We start from the raw sequence: 18,161 nt of genomic DNA, 5'->3' as shown, positions 1-18,161 counted from the left end.
ATAGGCAGGTGTTACTACACACTGAAGCTTCACATTATTCTGATTTTTTGTCTGTGACATGTTCCTCTCTTGTCTTTTCTTGTGTTTTGTTGGTGTAATGTGCTGTCCTGTTTTGAGTCTATATGCCTACGTTTCATTAAAAAAAAGTAATAATTGAGGTGCAGTGAATATCTGACCTCGAAAATACTTCAAATTATCAATAGCACAGTCATTCCGAAATATGTAAGTTAATATTGACTCTGACATTATACAAAAAACCCCCAAATGGCATGGTTAAACTCACCTGACATAGCAATTTTATATTTATTTTGGTCTGACCTTGGTTAGCAACGAAAACTGGATGAAAACACTGGTTTTAAGATCAGATATTGTCCCACTTACCGCATAGAAGTTCTAAATCAAATCCTTTACATTTCTTGACAAATGTTGAATTTATAAAAGAGGTGCAGTTTAGAAAAGCAAGGAACTTATACTAAACCTTACTAAATCACAAGTTAGGCTGCAGCTGGAGTACAATCAAGAAGGTCGATCACCACCTTCTCCGGATAACTAAGGATAGACAATAAATGCATATCCTGAGGACAAATTTTTTTAAAAGCCTTAACGTCTCTAAGGAAGGGATGGGGAAAAATGTATCTTCTGATTGTTACTCATTAACAGGGCACTGGAGAAGGTGCAGAAACAATTTACTGGAATGATATTAGAATTGAGAGTTATACATATCGGGAAGGATTGAAAAGACTGGGCCTCTTTTCTCTAGAAAAGGGAAGACTGAAGGGTGGCTGATAGAGATCTTTAAGATTATGAACAGGTTTAACAGGCTAGATAAATTCAGTCTGAAATTAAAACCCCAGCTAATTTGCTCCCTTATAATAAAAGCAAAATACTGCAGATCCTGGAAATCTGAAATAAAACCAAGAAATGATGGAAATACTCAGCAAATCTGGCAGCATTTGTGGAGAGAGAAGCAGAGTTAACGTTTCAGATCAGTGACCCTTCTTCAGAATTCATGTCTGCTTTCTGATGAAAGGTCACTGACCTGAAACGTTAACTCTGCTTCTCTCTCCACAGATGCTGCCAGACCTGCTGAGTATTTCCAGCATTTCTTGTTTTAATTTGCTCCCTTGTCTGATATGGTCTGCAAAAAAAATCCAAAGAAGGATCATGAAAAATATTCTGACGTCTTGAGTAACCATGGTAAGAAAAGCTGGGCAATGCAGATTGTTTCTCTGGTAGAGAAGGCGAATCCACTTGCAGGGGAGACCAGTACTAGGGGCCATAAATATAAGATAGTCACTAATAAATCCAATAGGAAATTCAGGAGCAACTTCTTTACGCAGAGAGTGGTGAGCATACGGGACTTGCTACCACAGGGAGGGTTTGAGGTGCGTAGCACAGATTTATTTAAGGGGAAACTGGATAAGTATATGAGGGAGAAAGGAGCAGAAGGATATGGTGGATGGGGTAGGAGGAGACTTGTGTGAAGCAAAAACACAGGCATAGACCTGTTGGGCCAAATGGCCTGTTTCCGTCCTGTAAATACTATGTAATAATTGTTGGGCCATACCATCCAGTCTCAGTCACAAGGAATGGATCTTTGGGTGCGGTACTGGTGTGCAGTTGTCCATTGTGGATTCAGATTTGCTGAGAACATGGTGGATGATATTACCTTGAAGATGAAGGACTCGTTGAAAACCGGATTCAGTGTCTTTCGGTGAACTTTCGTTTCATACTTCTTCTTCTTGTCGGGGAGTAAGAACACCTTCACATATGGATCGGACGTTCCTCCCATATCTAGAGCAGGAAGCTCAGCGGCTTGAATAATCCCCACTATAAGCTGTTAGTATGACACAAAAGAAAGAGCGTTCAGCAACAACTTGTATTTATGTAGCATATTTAATGTAATAAAATCCCCAAGGCACTTCACGTGAGCATAATCAGACACAAATTAACTAGCCACCACAGGACAAGATATGAGGACAGGTGACACAATGCTTTATCACGGAGCTAGGTGTCAAGTTGAGTCTGAGAAGAATGAGGCAGGGAGGTTTGAGGAGGACATTCCCGAGCTAGGGGCCTAGAGAGCTGAAGGCACGGTTGCCAATGAAGAAGTGTCTGAAGTCAGGGATACACAAGAGGCCAGAGTTGAGGGAGTGCAGAGATCTCAGATGGTTGTAGGGCTGGAGGTGATTACAGAGAAAGATCCCTGGAAGGATGGTGAGAATACTTGGCCCTTACCAACACAAGTGTCAGGTTGTTTGAATCAAAGGTTGTCTCTTGGATTCAGTATCGAAATCCAATCATTGGTACAGATTAATGGGCACCAATCTAGCCCAGTAATAAACTAGACGAATTAAACCATTTCAAAATCATGAATCTAATTACCTATTAAAATTGATATCATGCTATTTTGAGTGACAGTTGTCTAACTTGACCAAATCTTATTTTCGATAGAAATTAACTATCACAGGATCACAGAATTGTTACAGTTCAGAAGGAGACCATTCAGCCCATCGTGTCCACACTGGCTCTCTGAAAGAGCAATTCCCTCAGTTCCATTCCCCTGCCTTCTCCCCATAACCCTGCACATTCTTCCTTTTCATATAACTGTCTAATTCCTTTTTGAATGCTTCAACTGAACCTGCCTCCATCACATTCTCAGGCAGCGCATTCCAGACCTTAACCACTCGCTGAAAAAGTTGTTCCTCATGTCACTTTTGCTTCTCTTACCAAATACTTTAAATCTGTGCCCTCTCATTCTCAATCCTTTCACAAGTGGGAACAGTTTCTCTCTATCTACTCTGTCCAGACCCCTCATGATTTTGAATACCTCTATCAAATCACCTCTCAGCCTTCTCTTCTCCAAGGAAAACAGTCCTAACTTATCCAATCTATCTTCATAACTGAAATTACTCATCCCTAGAACCAATCTCATGAATTTCTTCTGTACTCTCCCTAATGCCCTCACATCTTTCCCAGAACTGGACGCAATACTCCAGCTGAGGCTGAACTAGTGTCTTATACAAGTTCAACATAACTTCCTTGCTCTTGTACTCTATGACCCTATTAATAAAGCCCAGGATACTGTATGCTTTATTAACTGCTCTCTCAACCTGTCCTGTCACCTTCAATGACTTAGGCACATATACACCTAGGTCCCTCTGGTCCTGCACCCCCTTTAGAATTGTATCCTTTATTCTATATTGTCTCACCATGTTCTTCCTACCAAAATGAATCACTTCACATTTCTCCGCATTGAACTTCATCTGCCACTTGCCTGCCCATTCCACCAACTTGTCTATGTCCTTTTGAAGTTCTAAACTATCCTCCTCACAACGCTTCCAAGTTTTGTATCATCTGCAAACTTTGAAATTGTGCCCTGTACACCAAGGTCGAGGACATTAATATATTTCAGGAAAAGCAAGGGTCCCAATACTGATCCCTGGGGAACTCCACTACAAACCTTCCTCCAGCCCGAAAAACATCCATTAACCATTACTTTTTGTTTGCTGTCACTCAGTCAATTCCATATCCATGTTGCTACCGTACTTTTTATTCCATGAGCTGCAAGTTTGCTCACAAGTCTGTTGTGTGTCACTGTATCAAACGCCTTTTGAAAGTCCATGTACACCACATCAACAGCATTGCCCTCATCAACCCTCTCTGTTACCTCCTCAAAAATCTCCAGCAAGTTAGTTAAAGATGATTTTCCCTTAAGAAATCCATGCTGGCTTTCCTTAATTAACTTGCATTTGTCCATGTGACTATCGATTTTGTCCCAAATTATTTTTTCTAGACGTTTTCCCACCACCGAAGTTAAACTGACTGGCCTGCAGTTGCTGGGCTTATCTTTACACCCTTTTTTGAACAAGGGCGTAAAGTTTGCAATTCTCCAGTCCTCTGGCACTCCTGAATCTAAGGAAGACTGAAAAACTATGGCCAGTGTCTCCACGATTTCCACCCTCACTTCCCTCAGTATCCTTGGATGCATCACATCCAGTCCTGGTGCTTTATCCACTTTACTTTCAGACAGCCTATCAAATACTTCCTCTATATCAATTTGTGTTGGAAAATTAACTGCAGACTTAATCCAAGACCAACAATCCTTTTTATTTGGTTTGCTTAAAAAAATGAATAAAACCTTGCATGAAAATTAACCATTAGCTCCATTTTAAAATATGAAACTAATTTGAGCTCATGGATTGTATATTCTCCTTGGGCAAGTGAAGACCTTATATGGTGCTTTGAAACAAAAACAGAAAATACTGGAAATAATCAGCAAGTCAGGCAGTATCTGTGGAGAGAAAAACAATGTTCACATTTCAGGTCGGTGACCTTTCATTACGACTGGCAAAAGTGGGGGTCCTTTATGGGCCAAAAATTCCCCATGAGGAAGAAAACCCTCCCCCCCACAGGCCTGCGGGGAGTGTGCCTGGTGTTACAAGGCACCGTCCCTGCGTGGCGGAGGCACCCACCCTCCCCAGCTGCTGGTAAGATCCCAGTGGCGGCAGGAAGAGGCCCATAATTGATCGTTAATAGGCCACTTAAGGGCCTCAATTGGCCTCTGGGTAGGAAGGCGGTCATTGGCCTATCCCATCACTGGGAAGAACGCTTGGCAATGGGGAGGCGACAGACCCTCCACCCCCCGCCATCCATCGTAATTCTCCATGCCCCCCTGCCTCTGACCCCGCCTCAGGGGGTGCATAAAATCCAGCCCATTAACTCTGCTTCTCTCTCCACAGACGCTGCCAGATCTGCTGAGTATTTTCAGCATTTTCTGTTTTTGTTTCAGATTTCAAGCATCCACAGTATTTTGCTTTTGTGTTATGTGGCGCTGTCCTTGCCTCATAAAAGCCGGAAGTGAAATGTCTAGAAGGTCCACACTCAGACACAAATGCTTTTCATTAATGTACCCATGAGACTGACATTAACGTACCAGACTTCAGAAAATATACGCAAACCATTTCTACTATGCTGCACTGCGATCCAGGAGACAGATGAGATCTGTCGGCTGCCCTGAGAGTTTCTATTATGGGATGGTTCTGCAGTAGAATGATGAGGCAGTGAGGAGAATCCATCCTTTTTTAGGGGTAGTTCGTTAGGAGAAAATGCCTGAGTTCCCTAATGTATTAGTGACTGTGATTACACCTTCAATAACATATCATATGTTGTTGTTTATCTGCGCTGATTGGAAAAGAAATTGCAGACAAAGCTAGAAAGACTTTGAGGCGTAGATACAAGATTGGGCATGAAGTGGATGCACTAATAACTGATCTATACTGGGCATTCGAGCCACTGCTGAACTGGTGGCTGATTGAAATTTCTGACCTGGTCCTTGTAAATTTATTTACAGTAGTCGGTGCTGGTGTTTTGCAACTTCCGACTGGGTTTTAAGGGGTCTGACGGTGGTTGGGTGGGGGCCTCCTTAAAGGTCTGCTAGTTAGGCCAGCTTTCCTAGAATTCATAAGGACAAGATGGGTTCTCACGCTCCCTCCACCCCTCCCCCCACACCCTCCGGTCTGCCTGCCCTGACCCCTCTTCCCCATAGGCCTTGGTGCAAGCTGATATTGTTTAGGCCCCAACTTGGAGAGATGCATTAGGGCACCTGACCAGTGCCCGAAGCTAGCCTTAATAATTATAATGAGTCCTGAGGACGAAATTCGGACAATGCTCAGGCCTCTCTGTTCTGGTGCCAGGATTTAGGCCCTGTTGTTTTGTGCAAAATGTCCACTTGCTTCCTGCAGCAAGGCCTGAATGATGTGATTATGCATTATTCTCCATAAGGAAGACGCAGAGGCTAAGACAGTGTATTAACTAGAATATTCTCAAGATTCGTCTCTCAGCAATGTGGCTGCAAGTCTCTGATTAAAGTAGCTCAGAAAAGGTTTCCAAAGGCACCAATGTTTTATGCTAAGGCCTGCACCAAACTAAGGCAGGGATAAAATCCTACTCTACGCAAAATAAAAAACCCACTTGCTGCAATCGCTAATTTGATGGTTTTGTCAGTAGGTTAAGGCTTTTCTATAGTATCCTGCCAGGTAGAAACAAAACTTTGCTACTTTCGTTTCTTTAGGCATATATTTTGGAGGAACATAGGAGCAGGAGTAGACCATTCAGTCCATTGAGCCTGCCCCGCCATTCAATATGATCATGGCTGATCTTCCACTTCAATGCCTTTTTCCCCACACTACTCTCATATCCCCTTATGTCATTTGTATTTAGAAATCTGTCATCTCTGCTTTAAACATACGTACATCTCAACATACCTGATTGTTCTGAAAGTCGTAATCCAAGGAGAACTGGAGCTTCCCGAGTTTCTCCTCCTCTTTCTCTTCTTCCTTCCCTTCTGCAGTTAGGCCTGTCTCCACATCATCATCATCATCCTTCAGAGCCTGTGGGAAGGGAAGGCATGTTATAATACATTGTGTGTTCCATTTGATGGAGATTCATAGGTGGAGAGTCAATCTCTGAATTTACTGAAAAGCTATTACAAGCAGGCAGTAGATGATTTAATCTTCATTAGCCCAGGCACAAAGTATAGCTTTGTTATATTATTGCTACTGGGAGGTTTTCAAGCCAGCGTACAGCTAGTGTAAAGTGCACAATCCCACAGGCAAGTACTTTAAATTTGCAAACACCATCTAAAACTGTCGAGCACGCCAACTTGTTATTAAACCAAATTCTGGACTATTGACAATATCCTTATCTGAAAATTGTAGATAGAACATGCTGATAACAGGCAAGATAATACTAGTTTATCAGAACCCAGCCCAGCGTGGTTACATGCAGTAACTATAAACAATGTCAGATTTGTGCAGCTTTAATGTTTTTTTCCTCTCTATCCAAAATTACAGCTAAATAGGTTTCATTCTGAGAAAACGTTCAGATTAGACTTTTTAATTAATGATTAATTCACGAAGGTAACAGGGTTGGTTCATGCCAACAATACTTTTCTAAATAAAGTACATATTGTTCCTAAATCTCCATTTCCCAATTCTTAGCTTCAAGCCAACTTGAGATTTTGGGATAATAGATGTATTTCATTCATCAAGAGCAGAGCATTGTTTTTCCCTTTAATGTAATTTGACAATAACACTGAGGACTTCAGTATATTGCAATATTCAGACCTATTAATTATGCGCATTGTTGGAGCAAATGCACAAGTTGTGGCCTCTATGTGATATGATTCGCACTACCTCTTGTTTGGAACATAGGAACAAGAGGAGACCATTCAGCCAATCGATCTTGTTCTCCCATCCAATTTAATCCTGGCTCATCTGCATCTTAACTCCATTTACCCACCTTGGTTCTGTAACTCTTAACACCCTTCCCTCACAAAAATCACTCACTCAATTGAACTCCAGTCTCAATAGCTCTTTGGGGGACTGTGTTCCAGATTTCCACTATCCTTTGTTTCCAGCTCAAACTTTAGCTCAAAGTGAATCATCTGAGTTTGAATTTACTCTAAAGGTAATGGTGTGTGTTAGTGAAAGGATAAAGTATCTGTGGGAGATTATGTGCTATCATATGTCATGATTGCTGCTCACATTCAGGGGGACATTATGCACCACCGTGTATGGGTGGAGCTGTTTTTATAAACCTCCTCTAGCAATCCCAGTAATGAGAATGACCCTCAGCTTTTCTGGAAGAATTATTCCTAAAAGTGTAATTAAGAGAAATCCACTCCATTCCACCTTTGTAGAAATGCTTGAAAATGAAAGCCCTTGGATCAATTTTGCCTTCGTTTTTGGTCATAGTCTATATAGGAATATAGGAACTGGAGGAGATCATTCAGCCCCTCGAGTCTGTCTTGCTATTCAATCAGATCATGACTGATTTGTACCTCAATGCCATTTACCTGCCTTGGCTCCATATCCCTTGACACCCCTTACCCAACAAAATCTATTGACCATAGTCTTGAAAATTTCAATTGAACCCCAGAATCCACAACCTTTTGGGAGGGAGTTCCAGATTTCCACTACCCTTTGTGTGAAAAAGTGATTTTGCTCCTAAATGGTCGAGCTCTATTTTGAAGATTGTGCCCCCTCTTGTCCTCCCTAACTAGTGGAAATAGTTTCTCTCTGTATCTACTCTACTGAATCCCTTTATCATTTTAAAGACTTTGAACAGATCACCACCACCACCACCACCACCCCCCGTCTTCTAAACGCAACAATTGTTGTTACTTTCTTACTCTAAACATTGCTTTTAAAAGTATCTAGCCATCTTTCTGACCATGTTGGTGTGTCCGGGTAAACTGATTACTACTTATAGAGCAACTTTAATGTAGCAAAAACATCCCATGGTGCTTCGCAGAGTTGTAAAGAAAAGGACTTTGAGGTCAAAAACCATTTTTAATTTAAAACATGCTGAAATGTATCATTGAGAGAATTGAGAAATCCAGGGAATCTTTGTCTGTTTTGTATAGGATTTTGCTTGGCTGAGAATTTCCAGTAAGAGACCATTATCCTTCAAATCAAAGTTGGCTCAGCTCAAAAATGCATGAGAGAATTAAACTATCTTACGGGAGAAAACTAGAATCAGGGATGCAAACATTGAAAAAAACCTACCACAATGGATAATCCAGAACAGTCATGAGATAAACACAGATAAGGAAGGACATAGAAGGAAGAAATAAAAATTATAGCAACCACACACAAGCATTAAATAAAGAAACCGAGCAAACATGGAGAAATGATCTCAATAAAAATAGCACAGCCATCACAGTTATAGTTCACCTTAGCTGTCCAGTCTTTAACATGAATTTTTCACTAGTACCTGGGGATCATTTATTGATCTTTGTATCTTTTTTGGAGATCTGTGCATGTTTTGTGCACAACTTAACTCACTATAAATTAATCAAAATATAATTATTTTACTAGTTTCTGATGAGTCAGTGTCAATTTTAAGAGCATAGAATCAGTTCTCCAGGTCCTACGACAACAATAGTAAAAGGTGACACTAGAGGATTCTGTGTGTCAATGAGTACCTTTAACGAGTCTGTTAGCATTATCTGCTTCAAAGGTTTGCCAAATAACTTTGAAAATATGTTTTCACTCTCCAGCACACATATTAGTGGAGGGGAAAGCATTGGAAATATTTAGCCCTCTCCAGCAACAAATATTTTCAGAAACAGACATACTCTTGAAAAGAAGTGACTGAAAAATGTTCAGATGATTTAATTAAGTGCACCCTGTGTAATTCCAGGCTTCCCTGAGTGCTGCAATCCAACCCAAAGAGTCAGCAGTTCCAACTAGCAAAGTGACATCTGGTGACATTTTAAGCCGCTGACACTTCTCAAAGGCATCTTGAGAACTTCAGCTTCACTGATTGAAATGTTTTTTTAAAATCAGAGATCACGGGTTTGGTTGGGTGGAGGGGAAGGGGTGGAATTGGATATGGGTGGTGACACAGACCAGACAGCATGGCATCAGTCACCTGTTACTTCAATAAAACTCAATATTAGCACGTTCTATAATAACAATAACAATAATACAGTGATTTTAATGTAGTAAAACTTTCCAAGGTGCTTCACAGGTGCAGTACCAATCAAAATTTGACACCAAAACACATGAGGAGTTATTAGGACAGGTGACCAAAAGCTTGGTCAAAGATTTAGATTTTAAGGAGTGTTTCAAGGAGGGTGGAGAGGTGGAGAGGTTTAGGAAGAGAATCCTGGAGCTTAGGGCCCAGGCAGCTGAAGTCACAGCCGCCAATGGTGGACTGATTAAAATCAGGGTGCTCAAGGGGCCAGAATTGGGGGAATGCAGAGATTAGAATTAGAATTAGAACATTACAGCGCAGTACAGGCCCTTCAGCCCTCGATGTTGCGCCGACCTGTGAAACCATCTGACCTACACTATTCCATTTTCATCCATATGTCTATCCAATGACCACTTAAATGCCCTTAAAGTTGGCGAGTCTACTACTGTTGCAGGCAGGGCGTTCCACGCCCCTAATACTCTCTGAGTAAAGAAACTACCTCTCACATCTGTCCTATATCTATCACCCCTCAACTTAAAGCTATGTCCCCTCGTGTTTGCCATCACCATCCGAGGAAAAAGACTCTCACTATCCACCCTATCTAACCCTCTGATTATCTTATATGTCTCTATTAAGTCACCTCTCCTCCTCCTTCTCTCCAACGAAAACAACCTCAAGTCCCTCAGCCTTTCCTCGTAAGACCTTCCCTCCATACCAGGCAACATCCTAGTAAATCTCCTCTGTACCCTTTCCATAGCTTCCACATCCTTCCTATAATGCGGTGACCAGAACTGCACGCAATACTCCAGGTGCGGTCTCACCAGAGTTTTGTACAGCTGCAGCATGACATCGTGGCTCCGAAACTCGATCCCCCTACTAATAAAAGCTAACACACCATATGCCTTCTTAACAGCCCTATTAACCTGGGTAGCAACCTTCAGGGATTTATGCACCTGGATACCAAGATCTCTCTGTTCATCTACACTACCAAGAATCTTCCCATTAGCCCAGTACTCTGCATTCCTGTTACTCCTTCCAAAGTGAATCACCTCACACTTTTCTGCATTAAACTCCATTTGCCATCTCTCAGCCCAGCTCTGCAGCCTATCTATGTCCCTCTGTACCCTACAACATCCTTCGGCACTATCCACAACTCCACCGACCTTAGTGTCATCCGCAAATTTACTAACCCACCCTTCTACACCCTCTTCCAGGTCATTTATAAAAATGACAAACAGCAGTGGCCCCAAAACAGATCCTTGCGGTACACCACTAATAACTAAACTCCAGGATGAACATTTACCATCAACCACCACCCTCTGTCTTCTTTCAGCTAGCCAATTTCTGATCCAAAGCTCTAAATCACCTTCAACCCCATACTTCCGTATTTTCTGCAATAGCCTACCGTGGGGAACCTTATCAAACGCCTTACTGAAATCCATATACACCACATCCACTGCTTTACCCTCATCCACCTGTTTGGTCACCTTCTCGAAAAACTCAATAAGGTTTGTGAGGCATGACCTACCCGTCACAAAACCGTGCTGACTATCGCTAATGAACTTATTCTTTTCAAGATGATTATAAATCCTGTCTCTTATAACCTTTTCCAACATTTTACCCACAACCGAAGTAAGGCTCACAGGTCTATAATTACCAGGGCTGTCTCTACTCCCCTTCTTGAACAAGGGGACAACATTTGCTATCCTCCAGTCTTCCGGCACTATTCCTGTCGACAATGACGACATAAAGATCAAGGACAAAGGCTCTGCAATCTCCTCCCTAGCTTCCCTAGATCTCGGAGGGTTGAGGGGTGGAGGAGGTCACTAATTATTTGTTTCATAGTTCATTCTACATTCCACAGGATCTTCGTGATGCCGTTATCATCACCTTGTACAAAAACAAAGGAGAAAAAATCTGACTCCTCCAGCTACAGTGGGATCACCCTCCTTTCTATTGCTGGGAAGATCCTGGCTAGAATACTTCTGAACAGGCTTGGGCCTACCATTGCAGAAGAAAACCTCCCAGAGAGCCAGTGTGGTTTCAGAGCAAACAGAGGCACCACAGACATGGTATTTGCACTCAGACAATTACAAGAGAAGTGTCGTGAGCAAAACAAAGGTCTGTATGTCACTTTCGTAGACCTCACCAAGGCATTCGACACTGTGAGCAGAGATGGACTTTGGAAAATCCTTGAAAAACTTGGATGCCCACCCAGGTTCCTGACCATGGTGAAGCAGTTTCATGAAAATCAGTACAGACAAGTCAAGCAAAACAACGACCTCTGGAGTCCCTTCTGAATCTCCAGTGGTGTGAGGCAGGGATGTGTGCTGGCCCCGACCTTATTCACCAACTTTTCCAGCATGATGCTGCAGCAGGCAACGGAAGACCTTAAGGAGGGAGTTTAGTTATGCTTCCGGACTGATGGAGTCCTTTTCAACCTCAGGCATCTTCAAGCTCACACAAAGACACAAGAAAAACTCATCCGTGAACTTCTTTTCGCCGATGACTGTGCTCTCCTGGCACACAGTCAGTCAGACTTGCAATGTATAACAACACATTTTTCCGAGGTGGCACAACTCTTCCAACTAAAAATCAGTTTTAAAAAAACTGAAGTCCTGCATCAGCCTGCACCTCAAGAAGAATATAAACCACCAAGCATTGTCATCGAGGGAACCGAGCTGAATGCTGTCAAGCAATTTACTTATTTGGGGAGCGTCATCTCGTTTGATGCCACCATAGACAAGGAAGTGGACAATCGGCTCTCAAAAGCAAACAGTACATTCGGCAGACTCTACAAGTGTGTGTGGAGTAACCACAGCCTCAGAGCATAGACCAAACTCAAAGTGTACAAAGCCATAGTCCTCACCACCCTTCTGAATGGCGCCGAGCCATGGGTCCTATACCGCTGTCATGTACACCTTCTAGAGTGCTTCCATCAGCGCTGCCTCCACAGCATCCTCAAGATCCATTGGCAGGACCATATCACAAACATTGAAGTCCTGGAAACAGCCAACATCACCAGCATCGAGGCCATCCTCCTGTAAAGACAACTGTGTTGGGCGGGTCACATTGCCCGGATGGACGACAGTCACCTGCCCAAGCTAGTGTTGTGTGGAGAGCTGACCACGGGTAAATGGAACAGAGGGGCGCCATGCAAACATTTCAAGGACTCCCTGAAGAAGTCCCTCTCTGTGCCACATCGACCATCGCCAATGAGAAGCGCAGGCCATAGATCGTGATGCCTGGAGATGCTACATCAGGAGGGTTACAGACACCTTTGAGACTGAGTGAAGAACCAGCGTGAAAGAGAAAGAGAATGATAGGTCCAATTGCCCCCAGCAGCGACTACACCTTCACTTGTACCTGCTGTGGGAGAATCTGCTGGTCACAGATTGGCCGGCAACCGATGGCTACAACCTTCCCAAAATCTTCGTCCGCAAAGAAATGCCCAGAGAGAGAGTTCATTCTAAGTGGATTCCATTGTATAAATTAAATGGAACTTTTCAGCAATCTTATCACTATCATATCAAATATAATACATAGCAAGTCTCATAGTTTAGTCCCAGCCTTTGAAGTATTTCTTTCTTCCTGTTTAATAATTTTGCTTCAGGGTTATCTGCTAGAATCTCATATTATTGCGAGATGTTGTGGGGAAGATGATGTAATGGCTCAATTCAGTTAAGCTGCATTCCTTCTGAATACCTCAAGCAATCAGATACGAAGCTCATTTCAGATATATTTAGTATACTGATTCATATCGTGTGGCCAACAAAAACCAAACAGCAATTATTCATATTTTCCACAGATTATTAGATCGTTCAGGGAGACAGATGAAGAATTTATTTCCACCTAAGTCAAAGATCAAAGTGGAAAATACTGAAGAGGTTGGGCCGCAGAGCTGCAGATTGTAGGAGAACGCACTTGTTGAAGGCAAATGTTAATTGGTGCAGTCAATTTCCTATGTCTGTGTATTCTTGGTTCATCAGTATTGCACAGTGTAAATGGGACACTGCTTAATATTTCACCTGCACTGCCACAAGCACAACGTATACATTCCCAAACCAATGCACACAGATGTGCAAGTCCACACATACATACACATACATACATGCAGGCAGACATGCACTTACACACATGTGCATGTTTATACACTTGTGGGTACACACACAAACGTGCAGATATGGGCACGCATATACACACGCATCAGTGCATACACACATATTCACATGTACATGTATGTGTGCACACAAAAAACCCAACAGAGGTTATTCAAATCCTCTGCTGATTATTAGATTATTCACCAAGACAGTGAAAAACACAGATAAACAAACACACCCACCCCCACCAGAAAGACTAAGGTTCTGTTAATTTTTCCAGTGGATGGGCAGTATACAGAGGGGAAAATTGAATGGAGACTGACAGAAAGATATCCTAAAAAAGAAAATGTTAAAATAGTACTGGGGGATGGGGAGGTGGGCGGCGGGGGGGCGGGCAGTGAAGGGTGGGGGGCGGGGTGGGGGTGCAGTGGAGAAAGCGGAGGAGGAAACCCCATTCTGGAATGAGATTCAGCCGCTTTAATTTGTAATCTCATGTGAGATTACTGTGTGTTAATAGAGATTACAGAGCTGTTTCAAAAAGATGAACCCAACATATTACACACATTGACTGCCACACCCTTCAGGGTGTTGTCAGTGCTTAGACCTGCATTCTTGCACATACCAGAATCCTGCTCCTCTATCACTGATTAATCTTAAATTCTGGTTGTAGAAACAACCCAAACCTTGATAATGAAGCATCCTCAATGAGCACTGCGGAATGGAAGAAGGAATCTTAGTATCTCATCACAATGTCAAAGTGCCTCACTTCCAATGAATTACTGTTGAAATGCTGCTGTATAGGAACATGACAGCCAGTTTCTGCACAGCAAGCTCCTACAAACAGCAAGTGAAATGAACGACCAGTTAATCTGTATTCTGCTGCTGTTGGTTGAGGGAGAAATGTTGGCCAGAACACTGGAAGAATTCTTCGAGTAACACCATGGAATTGTTTTGGTCTGCTCAGCAAGGAGCCAGGACTTCAGTTTAATGATGGCACCTCTGGCAGTGTGGCACTCCCTTAGTTCTGCACTGTGAGAGTTGGCCTCGATTGTGTGCTCAAATCTCTGCCACAACCTTGTTTCAGCCTGATTCTATCTGTTTCACATATGAACATATGAATTAGGAGCAAGTGTAGGCCACTTGGCCCCTTGAGCCTGCTCTGCCATTCAACAAGATCATGGCTGATCTGATTGTATTGTCAACTCCATATTCCCGCCTACCCCCAATAACCTTTCACCCCCTTGCTAATCAAGAATCTATCTACCTCTGCCTTAAAAATATTCAAAGACTCTGCTTCCACCACCTTTCGAGGAAGAGAGTTCCAAAGACTCACGACCCTCTAAAAGAAAAAATTTCTCCTCATCTCTGTTTTAAATGGGCGACCCCTTATTTTTAAACAGTGACCCCTAGTTCTAGATTCTCCCACAAGGGGAAACATCCTTTCCACATCCACCCTGTCAAGACCCCTCAGGATCTTATATGGTTCAATCAAGTCACCTCTTACTCTTCTAAACTCCAGCGAATACAAGCCTAGCTTGTCCAATCTTTCCTCATAAGACAACCCGCTCATTTCAGGTGGTAGTGTAGTAAACCTTCTCTGAACTACTTCCAATACATTTACATCCTTCCTTAAAGTGGTGCAGTGGCTAGCACTACAGCCTCACAGCTCTAGCAACCCGGGTTCGGTTCTGGGTACTGCCTGTGTGGAGTTTGCAAGTTCTCCCTGTGACTGCATGGGTTTCTGCCAGGTGCTCTGGTTTCCTCCCACAGCCAAAGACTTGCAGGTTGATAGGTAAATTGGCCATTGTAAATTGCTCCTAGTGTAAGTAGGTAGTAGGAGAATTGATAGGGATGTGGCAGGGAATATAGGATTAATGTAGGATTAGTATAAATGGGTGGTTGATGGTCGGCACAGACACAGTGGGCCAAAGGGCCTGTTTCAGTGCTGTATGACTCTGAATAAGGAGACCAGTACTGTACACAGTACTCCAGTTGTGGTCTCACCAATGCCCTGTACAACTGAAGCGTAACCTCCCTACTTTAGTATTCAATTTCCCTCACAATAAACAATAACCTTCTATTAGCCTTCCTAATTACATGCTGTACTTGCATACTAACCTTTTACGATTCATGCACTTGGCCACCCAGATCCCTCTGCATCTCGGAGCTCTGCAATCTCTCACCATTTAGATAATATGCTTCTTTTTTATTCTTCCTGCCAAAATGGACAATTTCACATTTTCCCACATTATACTCCATTTGCCAGATCTTTGCTCACTCACTCGCTTAACCTATCTATATTCATTTGTAGCCTCCTCTTCACAACTTACATACAACCTATCTTTGTGTCATCAGCAAATTTAGCAACCATACCTTCAGTCCCTTCATCCAAGTCATTTATATAAATTGTAAAATGTTGAGACCCCAGCACTGATCCTGTGGCACACCACTAGTTACATCTTGCCAACCAGAAAATGACTCATTTGTGCCTACTCTCTGTTTCCTGGTCGTTCGCTAATCTTCTATCCATGCCAATATGTTGCCCCCTATACCATGAGCTTTTATTGTCTGAAATAACCTTTGATGTGCCACCTTTTCAAATGCCTTCTGGAAATCTTCTTGGCCACACGAAGGTATATCTTCCCTATTGCTGAAAGCACCCGCTATTATTCTGAGTGACAACAATCTGATCAATGGTGATTGATAAAATAGAGTGAGTTAGTAATGGAATCCTCATGTGTGTGATCCATAGCTTCCCATTGAATATTTTGATTGACAAATGTAGGAACATTGGAACAGTGAGACGAGAAAAGCCTAAGGTCCATCCAGTTCACATGATACAATGATAAGAGAGTTATTGACCAATCAGAGTGATCAAACTACATTAATGGGCTGGATTTTGTGTCGGAGGCGGGGCTCCCAATGCCAGGCCAAAACGGCAGGGGGATCCTCGTCTCTGCCTTTTCGCAGCCCCTCACCCCCACCTCCGGAGTGATTTTCTGGTCTTTTTAAATCAAAGAATCATGAGCTGGGATCTCCGTCCCTTTAAAGCAGGGGATCCCACCTCCACGAGCTGCCTGCCAATCAGATGGTCAGCAGCTCAGCAATATTGTCAGTGCCACCGGGAGCGGTGGCCGCTGTCATTACTGCAGAGACCTCAGACCCAGGCCCAGCGCTGGAACCCCAGACCAGAGGTAGGTGAGGCAGGGTTGCCGGGGCCAATCCGGAAGGCCCTGTTGAGGGGGCTGTGGGAGTGGTGATTGTGCAGTCCAGGGGGTAAACTGGTTCCCGGTGGGGGTCCTCCGTGGGCCACAGTTTGCACACAGAGGAGGGAACCGCTCCACCCCCAAGCCAGCAGGGAAGATGCCTCATGTTACAAGGTGACTGCCTTGCATGGTGGAGGGTCCCCATTCTGGCTGTTAATAGGCTGCTTACGGGCCTCAATTGGCCTCTGGGTGAGAAGGACATCATCGGCCCATCTCACCTCCAGTAAGAGTGCTTGGTGACAGGTCCTCTGCCCCCCTCCTCAGGAAGGGCCATAAAATCATAACCAATGAATCTACAACAGACCCAGACCTGAGGGGAGGAATACCCCCAGTGCTGGAGAGCTTTGGGAACCAAAGGTCCAAAGTCACCTGTTCCTCCTGAGCATGCTCTACTCATCACATACTATGTAACCATAATGAAAAATTAAGGTAATTTTTTTTAATGTAAAGACTATTTCAGATTCAGGTGCTTCAATGGTCCACATGAGCTATCATTCAGTTCACCCCCAATTGTGTCTAAAAATCTCCCCTGTCATTGGTTATTTACATAAAGAGTAGGATACATCTCGGAATTGAATAATGGAGCTACATTGAAGACTAGTCTCTACAACCTGATAGGAAAGGAACAACATCTTAAGCGCTTGTTAAATTTGAAGTTCACCAGCTTTGCTGAACAGAATGAAAATAAACCTTGATTGAGATGAGTGCTCTTGGAGTCTGCCATTATAACAGAGTTAAGGAGAGTGTTGACAGGTTCAGGAGAATCTTCAGAGAAACAGAGGATTCCCATCAGACTGAAAGACTTGGTGTATCATGGTGGGATGTTTCTAAAACCATCAGCCTTTTCTGGAGGTCTATGACCAACAGGGAGTATGAGGGGGGTTCACAGAGCAGTGTTAACTTCTAATTTCACTCATTGGAGGTAAAGTAAATGATAACCACAAGCCCCGAGAGCTGGGAGTTGGGAGGTTTTTTTGATCTTGGAATTGTCATGTTCAGTAAAGACATATCATATTGCTACTTTTAAGATATGAACTTTATTCAATGTGGACTCTTTGAAATTGACTTCTCCTTTAAAAGTGGACAATATGCTGCAAGATGGCCACCAAAGGTCAAATGACTTGGCTGGTGTATTCAAACTGTGTCACTGTCTCGAAAGGATACATTCCAGCCTAAGAGGTGTCGACTATACCCATCCTGAAACATTCCTAAATTGAATGGATTTCTTCTGAAACAAAGAAAGTGTGAAGTAGACACATCATACCAGAATGATTCTCATCCAAACATTAATAGATAGCTATGGATTCCACAT

The 18,161-nt window shown here is 43.0% G+C and overlaps 1 protein-coding gene across 2 annotated transcripts in view; it reads right to left on the bottom strand.

Moving 5' to 3' along the window:
* syt1a (synaptotagmin Ia) overlaps positions 1-18,161 on the bottom strand; it is a 632,547-nt gene that overhangs the window by 31,317 nt on the left and 583,069 nt on the right. For both annotated transcript variants that reach the window (XM_068050105.1, XM_068050104.1), the window contains 2 exons: positions 6,267-6,392; positions 1,670-1,837 (listed from right to left, as the gene is read on the bottom strand). In XM_068050105.1, coding sequence (XP_067906206.1) covers positions 1,670-1,837; positions 6,267-6,392 — 294 coding nt within the window. The remainder of the gene's footprint in view (positions 1-1,669; positions 1,838-6,266; positions 6,393-18,161) is intronic.

Source organism: Heterodontus francisci, chromosome 18 (assembly GCF_036365525.1).
Source record: "Heterodontus francisci isolate sHetFra1 chromosome 18, sHetFra1.hap1, whole genome shotgun sequence".
NCBI classification, from domain to species: Eukaryota; Metazoa; Chordata; class Chondrichthyes; order Heterodontiformes; family Heterodontidae; genus Heterodontus; species Heterodontus francisci.
The sequence above is the reverse complement of the archived record's forward strand: the minus strand, read 5'-3'. Positions and strand labels throughout refer to the sequence as shown.